General features: G+C 41.3%; 2 protein-coding genes across 4 annotated transcripts in view; both read right to left on the bottom strand.

Annotated features, from left to right (window-relative positions):
* Positions 1-2,230, bottom strand: part of slc6a9 (solute carrier family 6 member 9) — a 112,318-nt gene extending 110,088 nt beyond the window's left edge. For 2 of the 3 annotated variants that reach the window (XM_079529683.1, XM_079529681.1), the window contains exons 1-2: positions 2,122-2,230; positions 1,081-1,238 (exon numbers count right to left, since the gene is read on the bottom strand). In XM_079529683.1, coding sequence (XP_079385809.1) covers positions 1,081-1,083 — 3 coding nt within the window. In that variant the 5' untranslated portion in view covers positions 1,084-1,238; positions 2,122-2,230. Of the gene's footprint in view, positions 1-1,080; positions 1,239-1,694; positions 1,864-2,121 lie in introns of those variants that run through there. The other variant, XM_079529682.1, reaches the window with a different exon arrangement.
* An 11,836-nt stretch (positions 2,231-14,066) lies between these two features.
* klf17 (Kruppel like factor 17) lies at positions 14,067-16,968 on the bottom strand. The gene is made up of 3 exons (XM_079529628.1): positions 16,729-16,968; positions 15,410-16,481; positions 14,067-15,087 (listed from the first exon to the last, which is right to left on the bottom strand). The coding sequence occupies exons 1-3, from the start codon at positions 16,819-16,821 to the stop codon at positions 14,912-14,914; spliced, it is 1,341 nt and encodes a 446-aa protein (XP_079385754.1). The 5' UTR covers positions 16,822-16,968; the 3' UTR covers positions 14,067-14,911.
* Between the last annotated feature and the right edge of the window lie 8,783 nt (positions 16,969-25,751).

The following is a 25,751-nucleotide window of genomic DNA, read 5'->3' on the forward strand; positions in this document are numbered from 1 at the left end:
CTCCGGGCTTTCTCAAGTTCCTCAAGGAACAACGTTTCGCCCCTCCGGGATTTTTCAAGTTCCTCAAGGAACTTGAGAATGCCCGGAGTGGCGAAACGTTGTTATATTTAGTTTGAAATAAAAAAGACGGGGAGCAGAACTATATCGTGTGCGGACATTCCACTATTTTCTGTAATTTTTTGGGTCCAGCACCGTATTCTGAAACTGGGATGTGCATATCGTTTTCCTTCTTTAGTCTATAAAATAATACCTTCTTAGAGCATGCCTAGAGGTGCAAGAGCCCAGCTCGAGGACTGTCGTTAAAGGCTCTGTTGTTGTTGGTGGTGGTGGAGGATATGGGGGGTTTCATGCTTGCATGGCTTCTATTGACATAGCCTCCTTCAGAGCTTTATGGCCACAAATGTGAGTCAACAGCAAATGGGTCGCTGGTCTGGTCAGTGGTCATCATAACCCATAGCCTATTATTATGTTTGGCTTACAGGGTTGCTCTTTGAGCTGATTAATTGTTCCATGATAGTAAATAAATGTTTAACTTGAATCAATTATACACAGTTCAATTCATCAGTGTTGATTTGTCAACTTGTCTTGTAACTCCAAGAATCATGGAACCAAATGGACCCGTAAAGGCTGTCAGTTAAATGAACACCAAGTGAGGACTGCAGTGGTGTGTGTGTGACAAGGCTGGACAGAACAGAAGGCTCAAAGACATGGGGTATTTCTTCTTAAGACATCCCCCATCCCTTTCCTTCAGGGAACCCCCCACCACGGCTCAGTGCCACGTGTTGCTGCCCCCAGAGGAGAACCAACCCCCTTTACAACCCCTGCGCTTGGAAGTGTTGGACTTGGACTTAGTTAGAAGAGGGGATATTTCCTCTGTTTACATAGTAGGCGCCTGAAAACGTTCTAATGGTATAGGGCAGGCTATAATAATCACACAGTGCCACACAAATATTTTTAATTATAGTTTTTGTTATTATTATAACAACATACAGCTAGTAAATGGCACAGGCTTTATTAATGCAATACATTTATCATTGCAGGGGAAAAAACAAAACGTGTGTGTGTGAGTAGTGTTCTTACCATGGTGTGGTGTGGTGACTGATGACTTGATGCTGGGGAGTTTTATGTCCAACTCTCTAGTGTAGTGGATGTTTGAAGTTGCATCACCTCGTTCTCCCCTCGGTCAACCCCGGGCCAGCACCGCCTCCTCCAGCACACAGACCGTCGGACCCGCCTTTCTGAACGCAAAAATAATAATCTCATAAGAATAATGGACTCCTCCCCCTCCCTGTTTGTTGCAATGAGCCGCACCAACCTGTTGGGTGCTGACTGCAGCCTATTGCCTACTACTGCCGTGTTCCATTGATAACGGACTACGGAGGGCTACTATTATTGTCCATTGTCCAAGTAACATCTGAAAAGCAGGACGGTGCAACAATGCAAATCGCTCGCTCTATGAAAACAAAAATGTGCCGATAATTAAGAGTTAACTTAACCTTTTGTGTTGTGTTGTTAATACCGTAATAGCCCCAAATGTGATTATTAAAGGAGATGCAACGCAAATGAGTCGTATAATAGACTATAATAGGCTTATCATAGCATTCTGTGACAGCCTAATGTAAATGTATAGAGCAATTAAACTACTGCAGCACAGTCAACACATGGAAGAAGGCACACACGTGCTCAGTGCTCACCGGTGGGATGAATGAAGTAATTAAGGTAGCAGTCTCTTTGTTGTGAAGGCATGCCGCAACCAATTCCTCACAAGCAAGCCACATGGGCTTTGTAAACAATTTACACGGCAGTTTGTGGGGAAATAACACAGTCAGCTCAGCTGGAAACTGATTATGGCCGTGTGATTTGTGAAACCACATCAATCAATGTATAACGCATGGAATAAATGTATATCCGCTGGGGCTAGGCTACTGTGGTGTTGTGGTTGTAATGAGCGATGTCCCAGACAGGTGTGGTACGGTATGGTGAGATGGAAGCTTCCAGTCACTCACAGAGAGAGTATAGGCTATATGGAAACACATATAGACAGAGGCGAGGGGTGATGAGAACGTATTTTAGAGGCTTTGCAAATATGGGGATGAATGAAACAAAGCCTTTTAATGTTACCTGCTTTCAAGTCAGAAGAAACACTGTAGAGAAGTGAATGGACGCGCGGAGGAGAAGAGACGATGCATGTGTGTGTGTGTGTGTGTGTGTGTGTGTGTGTGTGAAACGCACCGTAAGGAGGGAGGTGAGCTAGAAGAATGACAGAAAAGATGTGACATTGATATTCCCCTCTGACATGCATCACTTTCAAATGGCAGGCAGCCATAAGGTTTAATAATAATAAAATAGCCTAATAATAATTTCATAATAATGTATTATTAAATAAATGAATAGGCTATACTAAACAAAATGAACTGCAAAATGACTGCTTTTATAGCTTCTGTTTGTACACAGAGAATATGTAACACATTATTTGGTTTGCATCTGTTGTTATGACACTTGATACCATGCAAATTTAGGCTACTATATGTTGGAGTCCAGCAGCTGGACTGGACCACTGCGGCGGAAGTTTTAAGTTTTTATAGGCAACAAAGTCAGAGATCATGTATGTTCTTCAAAGAATATTGATCAGGCAGGGACATGGTATTGAAATACAGCTTAATATATTATATTATAGTAGCTTATTATATAGTAGCTTATAGTAGTTATAAGAACACTTCAAATATGCTCTGTAGTGATGAAAAGTGATGTAGTGAGTGATGATAGTATTAGTATAGCAGTTACTGTCGATATCATGGCATTTTACATAGGACACATCCAAGCACCTTGCTCAGTTGTTTCTTTGTTGTGGACAGACTATTTTTATTGGTGGTTTTACCTCCCTCTGGTGGACATTGCCTATATTGTTGGGTTAATTTATATTTCTTAAAGCAGGACATAAGCTTCTTACAAAAGTTAGGAGGGTTTTGAGGGAACAATGCTTGATTGATTGATTGAAATATTTATTAACAGTTTGCATAATTACAGTACATTTCAAGCACAAACTCAATACAAAGGCTGTTAACTGTGAGTGGACGACCCAATTAAGCATTACACTTGTTTACAAGAGGGTCCACCATGTTCAATTCATCAAAACATTTAGAGACGTACAAATAGACACTTCTGAACAGAACAGGAATTCATCATAATGGAGGTAAAAGGGAAAAGAAACATACAGTGAGGTAAAAAAGGGGTGGGGGGGGATTCAGATTTTACAGGGCCATCCGTAGGTGCCCTTTGAGAGCGGTTTTGAAGGAGTCAAGGGATTCGCATGTCTTAAGTACTGTTGGTAGGGCGTTCCACATTTTGGTGGCATAGGAGCGAAAATAATTTAGTCCCTTGTTTGTGCCGAATCTGGGTTGTACATGGTTCGTTGCACTCCCTCTGGTGTTGTGGGTGTGGACTTCGTTAACATTAAGGAAGTATCTAGACAGGTACATGGGTATCTTGGTGGAGTATCGAATCTTGTGGACCAGACCCATTGCAAGATGCTGTACTCTGTCGTCGACCCTAAGCCATTCCAGCCTGTCAAAGTGGGCAGGGGTGAGGTGGGTTCGGGGGGTTCGCCAAGTAGGAGCCTGACCAGTTTGTTTTGGGAAGTCTGGAGCCTAGTTTTAAGGGCCTTTGAGGTGCTGTTGTACCAGGAGTTGCATGCATGGGCAGACGACGGTGTGGGCGCCTTTCTCTTGTAGCCTACTAGAATTTTGCGGGCCTTCGGCCCGCTCATCCCAGAGTTGCGTTGCCCCGCGTTGCGATACAGAAGTCCACAGATACAGAAGTCCACAGTGACACGCGTTTTATGCAGCTGTTTTGTGTTGCAGCGCGTGTGCGCGCGCGCGCGTGTAGTGTTGTTGTTCTTATCCATATATGCGCCTCGGTTCGTCCCGTTTGTTCCACGCCAGGTGTCGACGCAGTCGTTCGCGCAATTTGCGTGTTTGCATTATTTTAACTGTAGGCATACCATATTCTGAATTACCAAAAAGAGGACACATGCGCGCGTGCATGTGGATGTGCACATGCGCATGCATGTGCATGTGTCGTGCGTGGGCGGTTCTGTTAAATTCAGATGTCAAAATAATCTGTAGCCTAACAATAAATTGATCAAATATGCTCTATATTAGTTATGTATTTATTTAAAGCAGTGGCTCTCAAAGGTGTGATCCAGGGACCCTCATGGTTCCTTGAGGGGGTTCCAAATGGAGCCATTATAGGTCTGTAACTCTGAGAGTGTAGAAATGGAACCAAGTGGACCCTACAGGTCTGTAACTGTGAGAGTGTACAAATGGAACCAAATGGACTCTTTTATAACTTTTAACTCTGATACTGTACAAATGGAATCAAATGGGACTGTTATGGGTCCATTTGGTTTTACTCTCAGAGTTATGGGGGTCCTTGAAATTAAAAAGGTTGAGAACCTGTATGCAATGGCTTATGTGTTGTAAAAAGAGAGACCAGCCTATTCTCCAAACCATCATATGTTATGGTTTGCTAGGTTGTACAAAATAATATTGGGTCAATATAATTTGCAGGACTCACCGCACGCACAGCTGCCTTGTCTGTGTTGACATGACATGGGCTTGCAGGACAGAACTTTTATTTGTGACAGACACATAGTTCCTTTGCAGACAATACAATCTGCTTCTCATTGGTCAGTCACAAAGCTAAGAAAACAATGTGAGAAAAAATGTAAGGCCTGGAAAGCTGTGTCTTTCTCTATCTCTCTCCCTTGCTGTCTGTCTCCCTCCCTCGCTGGGGTGAAGACGTGTGTGCTCTCTCTCTCTCTCGCTCTCTTCTCTCTCCTCCCTCTCTGGGGTGTGTGTGGGGGGGGGGGATTAGTTGCGCTGCCTTCGACAGTGCTATACTTCTCCAGCAGCGGTGCAGAACCGAGAGAGTGACACATTCTTTTGGATGTAAACTGCGCAAGTTGTAGCTTTAAAGATCGGATTGTGTAGTCGCACCGGTGCTACAAAGTGAATGTTACAACTCGCACGGTGATATTTTAAGTCGCAAATGCGAGTACCTAGTCGCACTGTCGAGCCCTGTGTAGTGTAGTGCCATTTTCGCTGCATCGCGAGGCGATCCAAAATCCCCCCCCGCGCACGCACGCACGCACACACACACACACTGTACGTAGCTGTTTGTTGTTGCAGCGCGCGCGTGTGCGTGTAGTGTTGGTGTTGTTGTTCGTATCCATATATGCGCCTCGGTTTGTCCCGCTTGTACCACGCCAGGTGTCGACGCGGTCGTGTTAGCATTATTGTAACTGTCCAAGTTAGAATCAGTGTGTGCGGTGTGTAGTTCTTCTTCTTCTACGTTGTTTTGGTATGTGTGTGTGTGGGTCACGTGGTGGGCTTGGAGCAAATGGGAGAGGGAATGTAGTGTTGCCAGGTCCGCGTATTGTAAGCGAGTGGTAGTGTGTGTAAGTAGCGTGTTGAATGGCATTTTTCCTGTGCTTGTTTTCATAGACGTGGCAACAAATTAGGCGGGGGTGTCGGTGCTTGTGGCGTGTTTGTGTTTATTATTGATATTGATATTGTTTGCGAGTGTGGACGGGAGGCGGCTTTAGTGGCAGTGCAATGACAATTTGTACGCGGGTGGTGTTGAGTGTGGGCGTGCGGCGCGACATGAGGAGATAGCCGTGGATCGACGCGGAGGGTAAGTCTGTGACGTGTTAGTGTGTTGTTGCAGTGTGTGTTGCTCCTGCTTCTGCTTCGGCACCCAGCGTGTCAGTGACGTAGTAGCTGGTGACTTTGGGTATTGGGTTGCGTACATGTTTTCAATTGTATAATAGATAGGCCTATATATATATATATATATATATTTAAAAAAACGATGTAATTTTGAGAGTAGTCTACTGACAATTGAGTTTCTGTATTGTGTTATACTGCCCCTGTGTGGCTGTCAGAGATATCTGCATGCCCCGCCAATAAAACATGACCCTTGTTTGATTGATTGGAAAGCACAGGGAAGTGTGGTTCAATTTCAAATTCAATACAAGGTCTGTGGAGAGGATATACACCAAATAAAGCCTATGGCTTGTTTCCATTGGGGTCCTTATGTAGGCTACTCAATCATCATAACATATGACAGACAATATACTATCCAAAATGTCATATAAAATTTGGAAATCAAAAATCAAAATATGTAGGCTACAGTAAACAGTGTGTGTGTGTGTGTGTGTGTGTGTGGGGGGGGGGGGGGGGTCGGCCTACTACTTTTTTATTTATTTTTTATTTATTTTTTACTTTTTATAGGGGCCAGTTTTGAATTGCAGCCATCTGTGAGTGCTATTTTAGAGTGGTTTTAAAGAAATGATTGGTACGTGAATAACCGAGGGTGGGAGCGACCGCCACAATTACACTAAAATAGTTAATAATTCATTACTTTACAGTTGATCATAAATTACTGTTGATATGGTGCTGAAATGTTGAAACAAGATGCTGAAACAAGTCACGAGTGAATTATTTGTTGTGAAATCGTACCCCGTCTGTGTTATATTAGCAAACTGTAAATAAAGTACCCAATGAAAAAATAAATATTCTTTTCCCCTGAAATAATCCATAATGAACTCACCCACAAAAAGCATTCTCGTTGTACTTTTAACATGCGCCTCATGGACAGTAATAATGCACCTCAATGAAAATGGCCTTGCTTGGAAATAACCACAAGGAGATAAAACACTATATATATTCCAATGTTACTATATTGTTACCAAATTTGGAGCAGCCCAACACAACACACATCACAAACATGATGCCACTATGTCACTCTGTACGTACTGGGAAGAATGTGTATAGGAAAACTAAACAGGTTTGTCTAACCCATGTTATGCTTAGCTGTGATTCGACCATAGCAGTTCGGGGAGGGGCTTAGGTATACTGACCTGATGACCTGATTTGAGGTGATTTGAGGACAGGAATTTTTAACAGGAATTTTTAACTGTAAACTTTGGCCAAAGCAATGAAAAGACTATTTCCAACATAGTCGATGGTAGACATTTCATATTTGGTGGCATTATTTAGCTCACACATTCTCAAAGGACATGTAGTAGGCCCTATATAACCTTTTCATTTCATCGTTCGCATTGCTGGCAGTGTGGATGGGGTGTTACACCCAAGGCCCCAGTGAGGCTCTTCAACGTTGAAGCACTGGGCCCTAGTGGTAAGAGGAGGGACTGCAGGCGGACCCGTGGATTCATGACCGGGAAACCCTGTGCAGCTGGGCTTTAACATTGAGCGCTCGGTTGCACTTCCGCATTTGACCACCAAAGTTTGGTGGTCAAATGCAGAAGTAGACGGTTCTTCCGGGTGCTTCAAAACAACACTGAGCAACTTCCACTGACATGAATAGCGGGGGGGGGGGGGGGGGGGGGGGGGGGGGAGGTTCGCGCCGGTTCAGTCTTTATCCTTCTTTATACTCTATGGTTACACCCTACCCGCATGTAAGCAATGTGCAGTGCTATGCTGTCCTTACAGCATACCACCAGAGATCAAATCACCAATGACAACACTGCCTATCTGTAGTTCTCTCAATACTATCTTGGCATAAATCAGGCACATGATGTATGGGGAACTCAAGCAAAGTGTGAACCAGTTTAAAAAGATATAAAGAATGCATTATTATGAGGTATAGGGAGGAAGAGTTACATTAACATCTTGTAATTTTAGATAATTGTAGGAAGCCCAAAAAACCCTCGGTGAGGCCTTTAGGAGGGCCATTATAATCCACCACTCCTGAATGAAGTGCCTGGTGCTGGGAGGCTGGTGCAACGCACAGGTCCTGGGCCTGATGAGAGCAGGAGTGGACCTGGTGAGACGTAGGAGGGGCCCGGACAGGAGTCAACCCACAGAGCCTAGTCATTCCACGCACCAGAATCTGGTTCTCCCAGTCCCGGCAGAGTAGTTCCGGAGCAACGGATTGTGTGGCCTTGCTCATTCCCTGATGGACTGATCAAGGGTAGCTACTGGCACGTAAATCGGGATTTGATCAACCCCGGCTGGGTCGCCTGAGTGAGGGGTATGATGTTGGTAGACCCGAAACCCCGTTGATCTCAGGATACATCACTGAGGATACGTCCCATGTGCATCCATGCGATGTATATTTTTGTTATAGTTTGTACTTGTTTGTACCTGTATATGTATGTAGGCCTATATAATAGGCCTACGCCAAATGTATGTAGGCTACTATATAAAATATATGCAGTACGATTTATGGATAATATAATATATAGAATAGAATACATTGTAGTACTCTATAATAGATTACAAATGAATTACACTATTACATTATTTAATTATCTGCTTAATTTCTCTATGGTGAAAGATTTTATTTAAGTTTACACCATGTTGGTATATGTATTTGTTGACGTCAAGTGATGACACTGAAATACAAGCAATAAGGGGTAGGGTTATATCAGTTTTATACTTCTCCCTACTCTGTTTCGAACATGTAAAGAAAATAGGCCAGTGAGGCTTCTTTTTTGTTTTGTGATTATTATTATTATTTGTTTCATATTGCATCTGTTTTAATTCTTTGACTTTGTCAAATTTTAATGGAATAAAGTTTTTCATTCATTAATTAATTAATTCATTGTTGCTGTGGTGCCAACAGAATAAACAGTGGGCAAACTGTACTTTACCAGCGTTAAATAAACAGTAGGCAGACTGTACTTTACCAGTGTTAAAATATATATAATATAAGGAGGGAGGTGAGCTAGAAGAATGACAGAAAATATGTGACATTGATATTCCCCTCTGACATGCATCACTTTCAAATGACAGGCAGACATAAGGTTTAATAATAATAAAATATTCTAATAATAATGTCATAATAATGTATTATTAAATAAATGAATAGGCTATACTAAACAAAATGAACTGCAAAATGACTGCTTTTATAGCTTCTGTTTGTACACAGAGAATATGTATAAACACATTATTTGGTTTGCATCTGTTGTTATGACACTTGACACCATGCAAATTTAGGCTACTATATGCTGGAGTCCAGCAGCTGGACTGGACCACTGCGGCGGAAGTTTTAAGTTTTTATAGGCAACAAAGTCAGAGATCATGTAGGCCTATGTTCTTCAAATAATATTGATCAGGCAGAGACAGGGTATTGAAATACAGCTTATGGTAGCTTATTATAAGAACACTTCAAATATGCTCCGTAGTGATGACAAGTGATGTAGTGAGTGATGATAGTATAGCAGTTGCTGTCGATATCATGGCATTATACATACATACACATCCCAGAGCCTTAGATATAGACAGTGGCGTGCACAGACATTTAGAGGGGCAGGTGCACAAGTTAAAAAAGGGCACCTTGTGCAGCGCGTGGAACCGGCCGGTTGCCTTAATCCATTTTGGGCGGGAACCCCTTTTGGTGTTAGCATTATGTTATGCTTTAGCTATTGAAAAATAGCAGATCTACAAGCTCATAGCGCGCCACCGAGTGGCGCGCTACGAGCTTGTAGGTCTGCTATTTTTGAAAAAGAAAAAGAAAAAAAACGTTTTTGTTTTTTTTCAAAAGGGCACATTGCCAAAAGGGCAGGGGGTGCTCTAGCACCCCCTAGTGTCTATCTGTGCACGCCACTGGATATAGACATGGCTCTGACACATCCAAGCACCTTGCTCAGTTGTTTCTTTGTTGTGGACAGACTATTTTTATTGGGGGTTTTGCCTCCCTCTGGTGGACATTGCCTATGTTGGGTTAATTTATATTTCTTAAAGCTTCTTACAAAAATTAGGAGGGATTCGAGGGAACAATGCATGGGCAGACAACGGTGTGGGCGCCTTTCTCTTGTAGCCTCTTGTAGCCTATATATATATATATATATATATATATATATAAAATCAAAATATGTAGGCTACAGTAAACAGTGTGTGTGTGTGTGTGTGTGTGGGGGGGAGGTCGGCCTACTACTTTTTTATTTATTTTTTACTTTTTATAGGGGCCAGTTTTGAATTGCAGCCATCTGTGAGTGCTATTTTAGAGTGGTTTTAAAGGCGAGTAGGGATTCACATTCCATTAAGTTGGTAGGGCGTTTCACATTTGTGTGACATAGCAGGAGAATGAATTTATCCCTTGTTTGACCCAAATCTGGGTTGAACATGATTAGTGGAACACTGGAGCACTCCCACTGGTCTGGTGTTGTGATTGTGGACCTCATTGACTTTTGTGAAGTAGTTTGACAGGTGCATGGGTGTCTTTGTGGTGTAACATATCTTGAAGACCAGGACCATTGCAAGTCTGAGCCATTCGACCGTAGAAAAAAGAGCAGGGGTTTAATTAGTTGTAGAAGTAAGGCCAAGCCGTAGCCTGACCGCTTTGTTTTTGGATGTCTGGAGCCTTGTTTTTAAGGCCTTTGTGGTGCTATGGTACCATGAGGTATAGACTATAGAGGGTATGCGCATGCTTAAAGTGAATGGCCCATCGAGTGGCAAAGCAACATGCAAAGTGAGTTTAACAGATAGGACTTTTCTGTTTGGATGTATGGGCTGTCAAGGCCAGAAAGTAGTTTTTTGCCACTCAGGCATTCCTGCATAACTTCCGGGTTTGGTGATGATGTCACGTGCATACCCTCTATAGTCGAAGTGACATTTTATAAGTGGTCCTGTTAGAGTCCTCAATGTATTCCTGCAATAGAGAAAGGTCGCCACAGACAGACCCCGCTCCCATGAAGGGAAGACAGGCTTTGCATCCACTGTACACAAAATGTGGTGGAAACAGAGCTACTGTACACCAGTGTTGTTTTTGGCAGCAAATTTTGATTTTTGTTTTAGTCATAGTCTCTTGAATAGTTTTCATTTAATTTTAGTCACATTATAGTCACCTGGAATGTCTTAGTGTTAGTCTAGTTTTAGTCGACTACATATCATAGGATTTTAGTCGACTAAATCTACAGTTGATTTAGTTGACTAAAATGTATTTTGGCGGGCCTTGATGGCGTTGTAATGACTGTTTTTACACTTGCTGAAAATAGCCGATCTACAAGCTCACAACGCGTCGCAGCGCGACGCGTTGTGAGCTTGTAGATCTGCTATTTTCAGCATGCAACCAAGTGTAAAATGACTTATACTCGATCTCTTGTCCACTATAGTCCCTTCCTAACATTTTAGTCTAGTTTTTATTTGTTGACAAAATTGTCAATATATTTAGTCTTAGTTTTAGTCATCATAGATTAGTTTTTATTTAGTTTCTATTTATTTTTTGTCAATGAAAAAAGGTAGTCGACGAACATTTTTTGTTTAGTTTTAGTCGACGAAAACAACACTGATCCACTGTACACAAAATGTGGTGGAAACAGAGCTACTGTACACTTTCTAACCACCTGCCCACTATACCAAGACATCAGAGACACATACTTCCCACAGACGTCACACACCCAAAGTGAGTTTGAAACTATGACCAATGACAAAAAAAAACTCCCATACCTATTGGGAGAAATACAACAATGTGCATTACTGTGACTGCGACTGTGGCTCAAGAGGTAGAGCAGGTCGTCCAATGATCCATGGGTCGGCGGTTCGAATCCCGGCTCCTCCTGGCTACATGTCGAAGTGTCCTTGGGCAAGACACTGAACCCCAAATTGCTCCCGATGTGCTGGTTGGTACCTTGCATGGCTTCCCCCGCAATCGGTGTATGAATGTGTGTGTGAATGATTGATTGATTGATTGAAAAATGTATTAACAGTTTGCAGAATTACAGTACATTTCAAGCACAAACTCAATACAAAAGCTGTTAACTGATTCATGATAACTACTTTTTATATATGTGATGTATGCCATGCTTTTGTTATTGCTTAATGTAAGTCGCTCTGGATTAAGAGCGTCTGCTAAATGCCTAAATTGTAAATTGTAAATTGTAACTGTGAGTGGACGACCCAATTAAGCATTACACTTGTTTCCAATAGGGTCCACAATGTTCAATTCATCAAAAAACATTTAGAGACGTACAAATAGACACTTCTATATAGACAAAGGACAGAACAGGAATTCATCATAAAGGAGGTAAAAAGGGAAAAGAAACATATACAGTGAGGGAAAAAAAGGGGTGGGCACAATCTATGTAAAGCGCCTTGGATAAAGGCGCTATATAAATGCACCATTTACCATTTACCATTATGTGCAAACACAGCAGCAAGATGTGTGAACGTGACCAAAGAAGGTCAGCTAAGCCAATGGAATACAACCACCCTAAACTAAGGACTACTATCTGTATACCAAGTAGACTGCTAGACCTATTATATGCACATGTAAACAGAGCTGATACCTTTAAACACATCTTTAATAAATCTGAGTTTTTTGTATAGGCCTACTATTTAAATAGTCTTGAGAAAGAATGTTGCTATTTGTCCCAAAGTGACTGCAAAAAAAAGCTATTTGTTTCAAAAAAGCTTTATACATGCTTTATACATTTAACATGCAATGCATGCAACGATACAATGCTCTGTTTACAAAATGCTGTACACCCTCCAACTGTATACTTAATCCCATTTTCAACTATTTATATTTATACACTTGCTTTGGCAATGTAAACGTATGTTTTCTCATGCCAATAAATAAAGTAATTTGAATTGAATTGGATTCCTACTGACCAGTGAGGAGATCCTGTACAAAAATTACGTTCTTTGGTTTACTTTTTTGATTACTTTAATTGCCATGATCACTGGAAGGATTTGCCTCTAAAATGGAACCCAGGTTTAAAGTACCTGAGACTGGTTTGACCAGTCAAACCAACTGACGCCTTGACTTTTTAAATACTTTCCCCATAATTCAGATATGGATAAAGCAGATGATGGAAACACAGGACCACGAAATGGAAACAAACTCCTAGGGCTTTTTGTGTTATCAGTTACTATTATCAATCAGTCAACCAACCAATACAAAAATAACTTTCCGTATCAAGCCCCTATCACACTGTATCCTATTCAAGGACCTAATTAAGTCAGAATCCTAAAATTACCATTGGCATCTAGCAACTGTAAATACAGTAAGTTCACACAGCAATACTTTTATATTTTGGGAGAATATTTTAAAACCCTATTAAACTAGGAAAACACAGTAACATAGAAACGTATATGAATGAACACTAGAGGGCAGCATTTGTTAAGAGTTGTTTTGATTTTTCCCTTGCCAATGCCCATTTTAATTGAATTGAAACAGGTGTATAGCTACCTCAGGTTGAAGTTGCCAGTCCCGCAAAATCAATTAATCTGACAAATTATAGTGTTTATGTGTTCTGAAATCTGAAAGACACCAGTTTAGTGCACTGAACTTATTTATTTTTACTAAATGTAAGACGGCAAGATGTAAGAAAGAAATGTGAGAAATGTAAGTAGTAAGCCTACATAATAACTGCACTGCAGGCATTATTTGAATTAAATGGAACAGTAGCACCGTATGAACACTAACAGATTAATAATACATAGGACTTTGACTTTGATTGTTGCATTCAACAAATGTCCCATGACACCAGCATGTTTGAAACTATGGTCCTTGGTAGCACTTTGTAAATGTACAGGGACAAATCAATGTTTAATTGACAGTGAACCCCCAAATAATAAACTTCAATCAGATCCACATTGGTCCACCTCACTAATGCTAAACAAGATGGCACCATTTCCAGTGCCATCTACTCACTCTGCATCTCAGAGGTGAGCTGTGGACAGAGAACTAGGCCTACTTCAATAAAGTCAAGTTAGTACACTGAAATAGGAGCCATTGGTTGGCTGATTCTAAAAACACCTAAATGCTGACCTTAGTTTTCTGAAATACTTCAAATATGTATTCAAAAATTCAAAAAATAAAGTATGTTGCTGCTATGTATACTGTACAATGTACTGCTGTTATGTACAGTGTACAAAACAGCAAACCCCAAAGGGGTTCACAGATTGAAAGGTGGTTACATGGGTTCCCAGTCTAGATGGGTTAAGAATGTAAAAAGAATATATAGTGTGTTATAGCATGAAATGACCAAGCCCGTCTACCAACAATGCCCCTGAACATGAAAATACAATTCAGACTTGAGTTTTCCCAGTACATTTTATTTTTCAAAGAATACTTTGAGCCCTTTAGCACTTCATGGTACAATCATACCAAACACTTGCATCACTGAAAAGCAACAAGAAAGCATTTGCACTGCATATCATGTTTCAAGTAAGGCACCCATAATTTAACCATGGCTGTAGGGTTGAGGCCAGTCCAACCAACTGCATGATTGGCAAACATTCAGATACTGAACAATTTTCCAAAAACCTTATAAAAAAAAAGTATGCTTGCAAAACAAAACAAATGTAATGAATCTATGCTGAATTGATCATAATGGAAAATTAGATGACTCCTTGGCTAGGTTTAACTACGTAGGCAATTACATTACACACCTGAATGTTAAGGCAGTATTTTAGTACCCGATCACAACATTAAGTACATGTAAGGAAAATCTCAATTCTCTTTTAAAGGAAAATCTTCAACCTCAGTTACATTGTTTTATTCTAAAACTATGCTTTAACAGATTTCTTTAAACATAATGTGGAATCCGTGCACTGTATGAGGAGTATCAAAAGTTACATGGAGATGTAAACACAAATGATATGATTTACAAAATGTACACACATACTGGGTCCTGCCCACAGTTAATGTTCTTTTTCAGAAAGCACATCAGCAATCCTTTGAAGGCACTCGGCGGCATCAATAACTTATACAGAGGACAGAGCAAGAAAACTTAAATACTGAACCACTATAACTTAGTCAAAATTAATATTTGTACAAAAATATTTACAAAAATACAAAAATAACCAAAACTTTGAACAGTCCCAAATAGTGAGACTGCATGCAATGTCAGATCATGGTAGGAGTAACCAGTGTCCATTTACATGTGTCTCTTCATGTGGAGAGCGAGATGATCGGAGCGGGAGAAGGCACGCTCACACAGGTGACACTGGAACGGCCTGTGTCCTGTGTGCTTCCTGAAGTGACGTGTCAGCTCGTCAGACCTGGCAAACTTCCAGCCGCAGCCTTCCCAGTTGCAGTGGTAGGGCTTCTCGCCTGGGGGAGAGAGAGAAAAGGAAAATAGCATTAGTCAAATTGTCAGACCAAATTAAACCAATTATGCAGACTAAATGTAAACATTAAAGGACTAGCAGCTATTCCCCCTCAAATCTAAAAACAGGTTAGACCAAACGGTACACTATTTATTTAACTCTGAGGGTGTACAAATATGGACACTTAGGTGATCCTTGTTACAAAATGGATATGCTTATTGGATTACATTTCTACACTTTTAGAAAATGGATAGATGAACACTGAGGCTTTTATATAGCTACATTAAAAGTGTGCTGTAAAGAAAACACTTGTTGCATGTGCCTACCTGTGTGTGTTCTCATGTGGGCCTTGAGGTGGGAGCTCTTGGTGTAGGTCTTGCCACAGCCAGGGAATTCACAGCTGTGCGTTGCAGTGCGTTTTCTGGCCCAGGATCTGCGCCCTCGCTTGGGCTTGATGCCTCCGTCTTCCTGCGCGTAAAACTCCAGCAGAGGAGACGATGGAGGAGTCAGCATCAGCCCCTGCTGCTGCTGCTGGACATGCATGGGCTCCCTGTACACATTATACTGTCCATGATACTGGTGGTGCGCGCCCTGTTGAATATATTGTGGTGGGCACGGCGCGTTCATGTAATGGCTTTGGAGGTGACCACGGGAGTTCAAGTCAGCCATCTGACAGTCTTTGCGCCCCATCGGCGCGACGTGCTGCAAGGAGTACCCCTGGTGGTGATGCGTAAACGCCCCGGGGTGCACCACGGGACGCATGTTGTGATCGTACATCTGTCCCATGAATTCCCCGCCGGTGGCCGCCATCATGCAGGACTGCTCCGTCGCCTCAATTTTGATTTTGTATCCGAGCGGCGGCGAGCCGCAGGCCGCCTGCTGTAGGTGAGCGGGGACCAAGGGGGCGCGCAGCTCGGTGTACTCCAGCCCCACGGTGGGTTGATGTTTGGGGACGTATTCCGACGCAGCAGCAGGGCTCTCTCCTCCCGGGTAGTTGAGCTCCGGGGTGAGCAGCTCCGCCACCAGGCTGCGGACGGGACTGGCGCCGGGGAAACTGTGCTGGTAGCCGGGGCTGAGCTGCCCGTCGGAGTGCATCGAGCTGCCGCCGCTGCAGCTCTCCGGAGACTCCGGGAGGGAGTACGAGTAGGACTGCAGCGGGGACGCCGACGCGGAGCTGTGGCTGCAGTCGACGTGTTGAGAGCCCAGAGTGTTCGACAGGATGAACTCGAGGTCCACGAAGTTGCCCAGCTCGTCGTCACAGTCCCTGCTGGGGGGAAGATGATCGGAGCAGGAGGGGGTCCGCACGATGCTGAACTCCACCTGGATGTGACGGTCACCACCGTCCCCAACACCACCAGTTGTTGAGCAGGCTCTCTGACACTCCTCCACCTTCCACATCTACAAGCAAAACAACAACACGAACTGATTAATTAAAGCAGGCAGCTAACATAAAAATGATGAAATGCCCCTTACATAAGTTACATAAGTTGTCGCACTGGGCTATCCGCTCAGTCAAATTAAATTAGCTTTCAAACGCTGTATTGCAGAAATGAACAGTTCAAGACAAACGCCAACTTTGGTTACCACGCCTGGTTCAAAAAACGCCATTTAAACTAAATCGAACCAACTGATATCTTGTACTTACATCGACAATTGCTGCTTGTTTATCCTGCATCGACTGCATGTTCATGTTGGGGAACGAAGTTATGGGCGGCAGCAGAGCTCCAGCCACGGCCATGTTGACACTTAAACCCGTCTTTCTCAGTTCCAAGTCTTAATTTAAATGTGTAAACACGAACAGAATATTCATTCCCTGTCCGTGGATAGAGATATAGCCAGCTAGACACAGGTGTAGTGATCACCAGGATTCAGGATATGTACCAATGTTGACGGAGCATTTTATAAGGCCATGGGGCCCAGGGGGCGGGGCCTCCACGGAGTTTACTGCCATGCTCTCTACCAATAGGGGGGAAGCATTAAGAGGCAGTCTTGCGTGACAGGTAGGCCTCTATACAGAGATCAAAACATCAAAAGTGTTGTTAATTTTGTTATCTAAAACAAGTATACTTTGGGGGGGCTTATATGATAGCCTACTCACGTATATGCCTACAGTTTTTTTAAAATTATTATTCAGCTACTGTAGCATGCAGTATATATATATATATATATATACGCACACACACACACTCACACACTCTCACACACACACACACACACACACACACACACACACACACAGAGAGAGAGAGAGAATTATTGATTTTGTTTTTGGGGGCCTGCATTGTTTTTCTTGGGGGGGGGGGGGGGTGCATTGATTATGACCTGTGTTTTGCTCAGGTTAAGTGTATAGATAGATATCACATTTTCACACTCTAGATTCAACTTTTAGATTAAACCATGTATTATCACCACTAGGCCTAATCATAAGATCTGGCACTTATGCCTAAATGACAGTAATGTAATGGTCTGTTTGTAACGAATTGCATCTCAGCTTCATGGGAACTCCTCCAGGCAGGTATACAGGGGGCGACAGACACTAAACCTGGGTAATCCGTTGTGGCCTGCAGGCCAGGAGAATCATTTCAGAAACCACTTCAAACCACTTTGCTCTTGCTCAAATGTGTGCTTGTTACCCAGTTTAACCCGTGGCATTTTAGTAACAGTCCTGATTAAGAAATAAGAAGACGGTTGTTTGGTAGACCAGTATTTTGCCGCAGGTGTCAAAAATCCCACTTAAAAGTCAAGTATAACTTCTTACTGGCACTTTTCAAAAAACGTGCGCATTTCGTTTGCATATTAAATTACCCAAATGCATAGTGTTTTGGTTTCGACTCGGCTTCTCCGACAGCAAGTCTGGGACAGACAATAAACAGCGACCCAGCCACGAGCCTAATCTCAGTTGACACATCATTAATTTGCCTCGATTTGGTCCCCGCATGTTTAACAATACGACAAGTGTGAAACGATAGCTAAGGGTCTCAGACCACTGAACCGTCTATCAAGTTTATCTGGCTGATGCAAACAAAGCAGCGACCTGGTTCTTAATGATACCTTAACAACACTCGTCATTATCATGGTAATGTTCAGGTGGACAGGATGGGGGGGGGTAATAAATATCAAGTAGCCTAGTTAGAATAGAGATAGCGGCCGATATACGAGACCTATAGGCTATATGTTTGACCACAAAAAATAAATAAAAGGTTTATGGGTTCTTTCTTTTTCTAAAGAAAAAAAAAATAGGATAGAAACATATATAGCAACAATATGAACAAATCTAATAATATTTGATGGGCCTATTTCGTAGTTACAATAAAATACTGTAGGCTAAGTATATTTTATTTCTTCACAAGTCACCACCACCACCAACACTGTGCAGTAGCAGCTCTACAAGTGGCTCTGCATGAACTGTGCGCGTCCCAGCCTTTATAGTCCGTTATTTTTAACCGGCCTCCTACGCAAATCACATTCCGGTTGGTGTCTACGAACGAGCCAAGTGGAAATGGACTCCGTTTCCTGAGGAAAAACTGGACACTCGCTTCCTATACTTTCACTCAGCATGGCCTTCGCCCCGCCGCTGCAAGGAGGATGGATAGCCTACAGCCACGAAGGAGCAATGGCACATGCATGCATTTCGTACAAACGCCTCACGCACTTGACTTGGCTTGCTTTCAATGAATGCACACACCTGCTGTCATAGGCCTATAATAATGTAACTATGTAATAGTCGGCATGATTAGGCGCACAAGTAGGCCCTATAATAAGCTAAGCCTTATATATATTCCATATATAGCCTATAAACTTACAGATATTAGCTTTATATACATATAACACGGCCCACAATTTTCACGAATTCAAGACTAAACTATATTCCAAAAACGAAATTTGCATAAAATTAACAATTTGAAGAGATTGCCAATAAAGCCCTTTGAATTGAATGGAAGAGATTGAAAGAATCAACAGCATACATATACTTGCTTATTACAATGTCAACGAATTTAAAAACGCATGGAAATATATGTATTATGAGAGTCCCTATAAAGAGAAAGCGTTTCCTTTCTTATCTAGTTTTTATCAAGCACGTTATCAAGCCCAGGTCATGTAAAACCAAACAGCAAAGAGTGGGGGAGATAAAGACAGACATGAGGATCACCGGCGGGGTCACGTTTCTCCTTTTGTGTCTTTGTTTTCCAAAGGGAGGAAGTCTCCCTGCTCAGAGTGTTTTATAAACACAATTAGCTACTTTAGATTACAGCCGATCAGACAGCCGAGCAGACAGACACGTCAGCCCGAGAAATTGGATTAAAAAAGAAATCAAAATAGCGGTGAAAGTAGCCCTTTGATCGGAATCTCGGATAAATAGTTTCCGTGTATTAAAGTAGGCCTAACATTTGTTTCCCTAAAGTCACACGAGCACATCCCATATAGGCTATTGGGCCTAAAAACGGGTATCCTATATAATATAGCCTACCTGTTTTATATATATATATTATAACAAAAACAAATATATAGGCCTACACTAAAACACATGCAGCATGCACATGAAATGCAATTCATCCATCCTTAATAGCCTACTAACTGAGAGCATTTATTAACCTCGCGCGTGCACTGTGCACACAACCACGCACAAATAACAAAGAGGACACCGTTATGACAAACTATAGAGTAGTTATCTGATTCTGAGGTCTAATAGCGCATTAATTTGCCACTATAATATGTGCATTCACATATTCAAACCTCTTGATGGTCACTTAACTGCCCAGGTTGCAAGATAATTAGATAACATAAGAACAATGTAAATATATGATATTCATATTCGGGAAACATTTTTCAAATGGAAAATACATATTTACCACTGATAATTTATACCCATTTAATTAGAGATATTGTAGGAACTTGTGCAATGGCATGCATGCCTGTGTTTGTACAACTGTACGTGTTTCCATTTTAGTTTTTAGTTTGAAAGATTTGTGACAGCTCAGATAATCTCACCACAATAACCTGTTATCAACACCATGCCAATCATCACCTGCTTCTTTCTTTCTCTTTCTTTCTTTCTTTCTTTCTTTCTTTCTTTCTTGCCTTCTTTCTTTCTTTCTTTCTTTCCCCATCCCCTCTCTCTCAGTCATGCGCACTCGTGCGCGCACGCACGCACGCACGCACGCACGCACGCACGCACGCACGCACGCACGCACGCACACACACACACACACACACAATTTCCATGCATCCCCAGCTTGAGTCACACACTTTAATCCACTGCTACTCCACCTGATCTCCCTTTGAGATAGATAATAATAACACGACTACCGCACTACTTCCACACAACTCTGACATGTAATGACACTTTCTTTCTTTCATTCTTTGTAATGAAAAACCTCCTAACCCCACTTCTTCATCTCACCCAGGGAATGATATCTAAGCTCATTTTTTGTAAGGAATGCAGGCAAACAAATTCTGAAACACACACACGCACACGCACACGCACACACACACACACACACACACACACACACACGAATGCAAAGACACCTTAATGGCCAGGTTTGTTTTCAATGGACATATCCTAAAAAAAAAACCACAGGGTCGTATATTATAATCGGGCACTAGACTATTTGACATTCAATGTTCTTTTTCCACAAATTAGTCTTGAAAAACGGGGGTCGTCTTATGATCAGAGTCGTCTTATATTCGGTACAATACGGTAAGTATAGCCGTTCTACTGTAAGAAGCGTACATTGGCAACTCAATAATAGTCATTAGCCTCTATCCTCTATCACACACACTCACTCACTCACACATGAGCACGCACACGCACACTTCAATTCAATAGGAAAAAGTCCACGCTGCATGAAAAAGCAACAAAGTGATTAGACAGAGAGAGGAGGAGGAGGGGGGGGGGGGGGGGTGGTTGGTACCATTTCAGACAAAGCATATCAAACATATTAAGAGAAGTGCAAGAGGAAATGAGAACAGACGCCACGCTGCTAAGTATAATCACGAGAAGAAAAGGGAATGCTGAAAACAACACTCTGAGGCCCTGTAATCAGTTCTTCTGTTCTTCCTGAGAGACCTGCATGTCTTTGATGCCTTTTGTTGGGTCAAAAAAGAAAACGTCTGCAGGCTATAGGAATATATATGTATACCATCTGATTGACTGGACTACAGTAGCCTATTATTATTTGTATTCTCAATGACATACTGCTGATAAAGCCTGCAGACTTTATTATAGGCCTAAATAATCTCTCCTGAGTACAGTACGTTAGTGAGTGAGAGGAACAAGACTCAGTCTTTAGTGAAGCAGGAATTAAAAACCTTGAGAATCCAGTAAATGCCTCACAAAGGCTCTGGTGCTCTTACGGGAACTCTAATAACAACCTTCCGCTATGTGGCCCCGTCTGTCCCAGTTTTCTGTCCCTGGAGAGGAGTGAGGTGTCTATTCAAACATCTCTCCTTCTGACGATGATTCTATTTGTCTGTCTGACCATCTGATTTATAATTGATTGCCGTATGAGTGAAATATGCATTAGGAATATTGATTAAAATGAATTGACATAGGGAGGGAACACTGGGAGCTTAATGAAAATAATAATAATAATCACACCTGTAAACCTGCAAAGTGTCAATAAAGAAGTTGAAGTTGTTTAAATAAATTACATACATTTTGTATTTGACACATAAACTCTCTTTAATGATATATAAAGCTGCACTGCATAACGTGCATGTAACTTTCCTGTTCTACCCCAGATTTGAACCCTTGAAGTGCTGACATTTTTACCATTGAACTAATAGAGCCTGCATGCTTGTTCAGGGGATACATTTAGTCTTGACCTTCAGGTCAAAATTCATGTCAAACCAGAAACAGGGTTGTGTCAAAGGTTATGTCTTAGACTTAAAGGTTATGTCTCAAAGGTTATGTCTTAGACTTAGACAAAGGATCTAAATGTCTCAATAGTAGCAGGGAGACCAAATACAACCACCCCAATGTTATGTTATATTGTATTAACATACTCCACCATCTACCATAAAGATTGAGTTAAAAAAAAATCATTACAAAAAACATACATAGATAGTGCCAGTTTAATGGACTGCTAAAATGGGCTTGCCTTAATTGATGCATCAAGGAAGACAATTTTGTTTCTGCACTGTCAAATAGGTATTAATGTAAGGTTGCAAATATGCTTATCGGTGTTTTGCGATAAGCATATTTACCCAGGGGGGTACCTGGAAAAAAATCTTCCCCCCAGGGGGTACCTGGGCCAAAAAGGTTTGGGAACCCCTGGCTTACTTAACAAACCAAACATTTATTCCCCTAGTGTTCAATCGTGTGAAACCCAGCAGACAGCTCATGGTGAGTAAATGGTTTAGCTTCATTCAGCACTAATGAATCCATTAGATGATAGCTGTTAGACTAATGGGATCAGGATAACAGATACTTAGCGGTTATCAGTCAGTTGTGATGTGCATGTGTGAGACATCACATTCACACCTACTTAGCAAATCTGAGCATGCTTCTGTAGCGATGACCCACTGAGTTGATACTGTTGGGGAAACGGATCAGAGAGGGCAGGGACACAGATAGAAAGATAGCTAGCTTAACAATTATAATCTTGACAAAGATTTGAATTATATTTATTCGATATGTATGCGAGAAACGCAGGGAATAAGAGCTGAATCACATGGCTAAAACAGTTAGTTAGTTGGTGTCACTGTTTTATCATTCAACAGATGGAGGTGTTGGAGGATGATTTTCTGGGTGTTATAAATTATTTCTGTGGATTGAGACGTGTGTTGGTGTCCTTTAATTATGGTCTACTCATCCAGGGGCTACACAGTATATGCCCCATGCAACTTTTATTATGTTTGTGTGTATCACATTGAAATGTACTGTATATCTGATCGGTAGATCATGAAAATGTCTGGAAGAATTAGCAGGAGTAATGTCATTCTTGGAGGTGCAGGCATAAACATTTTGTGAATTATTCTGTTCTGTTGCATTGGATTTAATGCTTTCTTGCACTTTATTTATATAGAAATTTCTAATCAAACTACAACAGTGATTATAATGCATTCTAAAAATATTATAAAATATTACAACTATGAGAATTATAATACACCATGATCCTGGCTAAAAGAAAGGTGACCAGCAATTATGACACTTGACCATGTGTTAATATAAAATGTTTGTATTATTATTTTAGCATTATACAAGTACTTGTGAGTGTTTTATACAGTCTTATGCAATTATACTTATATTCTATTCGTCAGGAAACACAAGAAGCTTTGCTGATGCAATCATGCACATGTACTTGACGTGCCTTTTTGATCGGCCAGCTGTTTGCCATGAATAGCCAGCAATGTATCATTATAACAGTAAATGCCTGAAAACGGACACCTCTATAAGAGGGAATACACAGTACCACCAACACAAGTCCAAAAGACGAGAGATGCTATGGTTTTGATTGCAACATAACGTACATTTGATCTGTTTAGGAGCACTCCTTGTGCTCTAGGGAAAAAAGTGATAGCCCTCTATCCATCTTGGCTGCTCCAGTTAGCTCAGCTTTCAGTCGCCGGTGCTGTGTAACTTCACTAAACAACTATGATATTCTAGGAACATTCGTGACAATGGGACAGAATCAGGCCTTTTGTGGTGCCTTTGTGAGTGTTGTAAGCCGGGACTCATATGATGGGTGACATTTTTGGTTATTTAACACAACATTGTGTGTGTGTGTGTGTGTGTGTGTGTGTGTGTGTGTGTGTGTGTGTGTGTGTGTGTGTGTGTGTGTGTGTGTGTGTGTGTGTGTGTTATTGTGTTACATGTTCTCGTGTTATTGTTCTATTATAGTCCAGTAATTCCAAAACTTTCTCATCCTGAGATCCTGATAACTAATTGAATTAATTTGTCCCAGTTTTCTGTCCCTGGAGAGGAGTGAGGTGTCTATTCAAACATCTCTCCTTCTGACGATGATTCTGTTTGTCTGTCTGACCATCTGATTTATAAATTGATTGCCGTATGAGTGAAATATGCATTAGGAATATTGATTAAAATGAATTGACATAGGGAACACTGGGAGCTTAATGAAAATAAAAATAATAATCACCCACTTTCTTACACCTGTACACCTGCAAAGTGTCAATAAAGAAGTTGAAGTTGTTTAAATAAATTACATACATTTGTATTTGACACATAAACATCTCTTTAATGATATATAAAGCTGCACTGCATAACGTGCATGTAACTTTCCTGTTCTACCCCAGATTTGAACCCTTGAAGTGCTGACATTTTTACCATTGAACTAATAGAGCCTGCATGCTTGTTCAGGGGATACATTTAGTCTTGACCTTCAGGTCAAAATTCATGTCAAACCAGAAACAGGATTGTGTCAAAGGTTATGTCTTAGACTTAGACACAGGATCTAAATGTCTCAATATAGTAGAGCAGGGAGACCCAATACAACCCCCCCAATGTTATGTTATATTGTATTAACATACTCCACCATCTACCATAAAGATTGAGTAAAACAATAAATCATTACAAAAAACTTACATATATAGATAGTGCCACTTTAATGGACTGCTAAAATGGGCTTTCCTTAATTTATGCATCAAGGAAGACAATTTTGTTTCTGCACTGTCTGTATTAATGTAAGGTTGCAAATATGCTTATCGATAAGCATATTTACCCAGGGGGGTACCTGGAAAAAAATCTTCCCCCCAAGGGGTACCTGGGCCAAAAAGGCTTGGCTTACTTAACAAACTAAACATTTATTCCCCTAGTGTTCAATCGTGTGAAAACCAGCAGACAGCTCATGGTGAGTAAATGGTTTAGCTGCATTCAGCACTAATGAATCCATTAGATGATAGCTGTTAGACTAATGGGATCAGGATAAACATAGCGGTTATCAGTCAGTTGCGTGTGTGAGATCATCACATTCACACCTACTTAGCAATCATGAATTATTAATTGAATTAATTTATTAATTTTATTTATATAGCACCTTTCCAAACATATAGTTGCAAAGTGCTTTACAAACAGGTTATAAACAGCAAATATAGAGGACATCAAAAACAACAAAACATCGATACATCAGAGACATTCAACTTGAAAAATAACAGGGCATCAAAACAATTGAAAATACGATATTAGGAAAAACACTTGACATACAAATGTGTTTTTAAAAGCGTTTAAAAAGAAGACACTGACTCTGCTAGTCTATAAGGGTCAAGTAGCTAGCCTATAAGGGCCAAGTACAGGGAGTTCCAGAGCAAAGGTGCCCGAGCCGAAAAGGCCCGGTCCCCTCCAGTGACAAGGCAAGTTGCGAGAGGAACAGGAGGGCCCTATCCGAGGATCTGAGGTTGCACACAGGCTTAAGGGGTTCCAACAAGTCTGATATATAACTGGCAGATACCCATTCACATGACACACTCGCGCTACAAGTGTTCATTTAACTCTGAGAGGGTGTAAAGATTGACCCATGGTTACACTCTCCTTACCGCTCATCGTTTACTGTATATCCGGAAATTATCATCCCCCTAATTATGAACATTCCCTATTGGTTTTCTACAGGTTAGAGTGCATGCCTTGTGTGTATATTCTAACCTAATCTTGTTTTACCTTCTTTTTCTTGTTCATTATCTTGTGTATACGGCATTGCTGTACATATACAG

This window comes from Electrona antarctica (assembly GCF_951216825.1).
Source record: "Electrona antarctica genome assembly, chromosome: 19".
NCBI classification, from domain to species: Eukaryota; Metazoa; Chordata; class Actinopteri; order Myctophiformes; family Myctophidae; genus Electrona; species Electrona antarctica.

Excerpts from the sequence above, each read along its gene's own strand:
- klf17 (XM_079529628.1), bottom strand. The coding sequence starts at position 16,821 with ATGGCCGTGGCTGGAGCTCTGCTGCCGCCCATAACTTCGTTCCCCAAC. Across the intron at positions 16,482-16,728 it reads AACAAGCAGCAATTGTCGAT|ATGTGGAAGGTGGAGGAGTG; the intron begins GTAAGTACAAGA and ends TTTTGCTTGTAG. Across the intron at positions 15,088-15,409 it reads CCACATGAGAACACACACAG|GCGAGAAGCCCTACCACTGC; the intron begins GTAGGCACATGC and ends TCTCTCCCCCAG.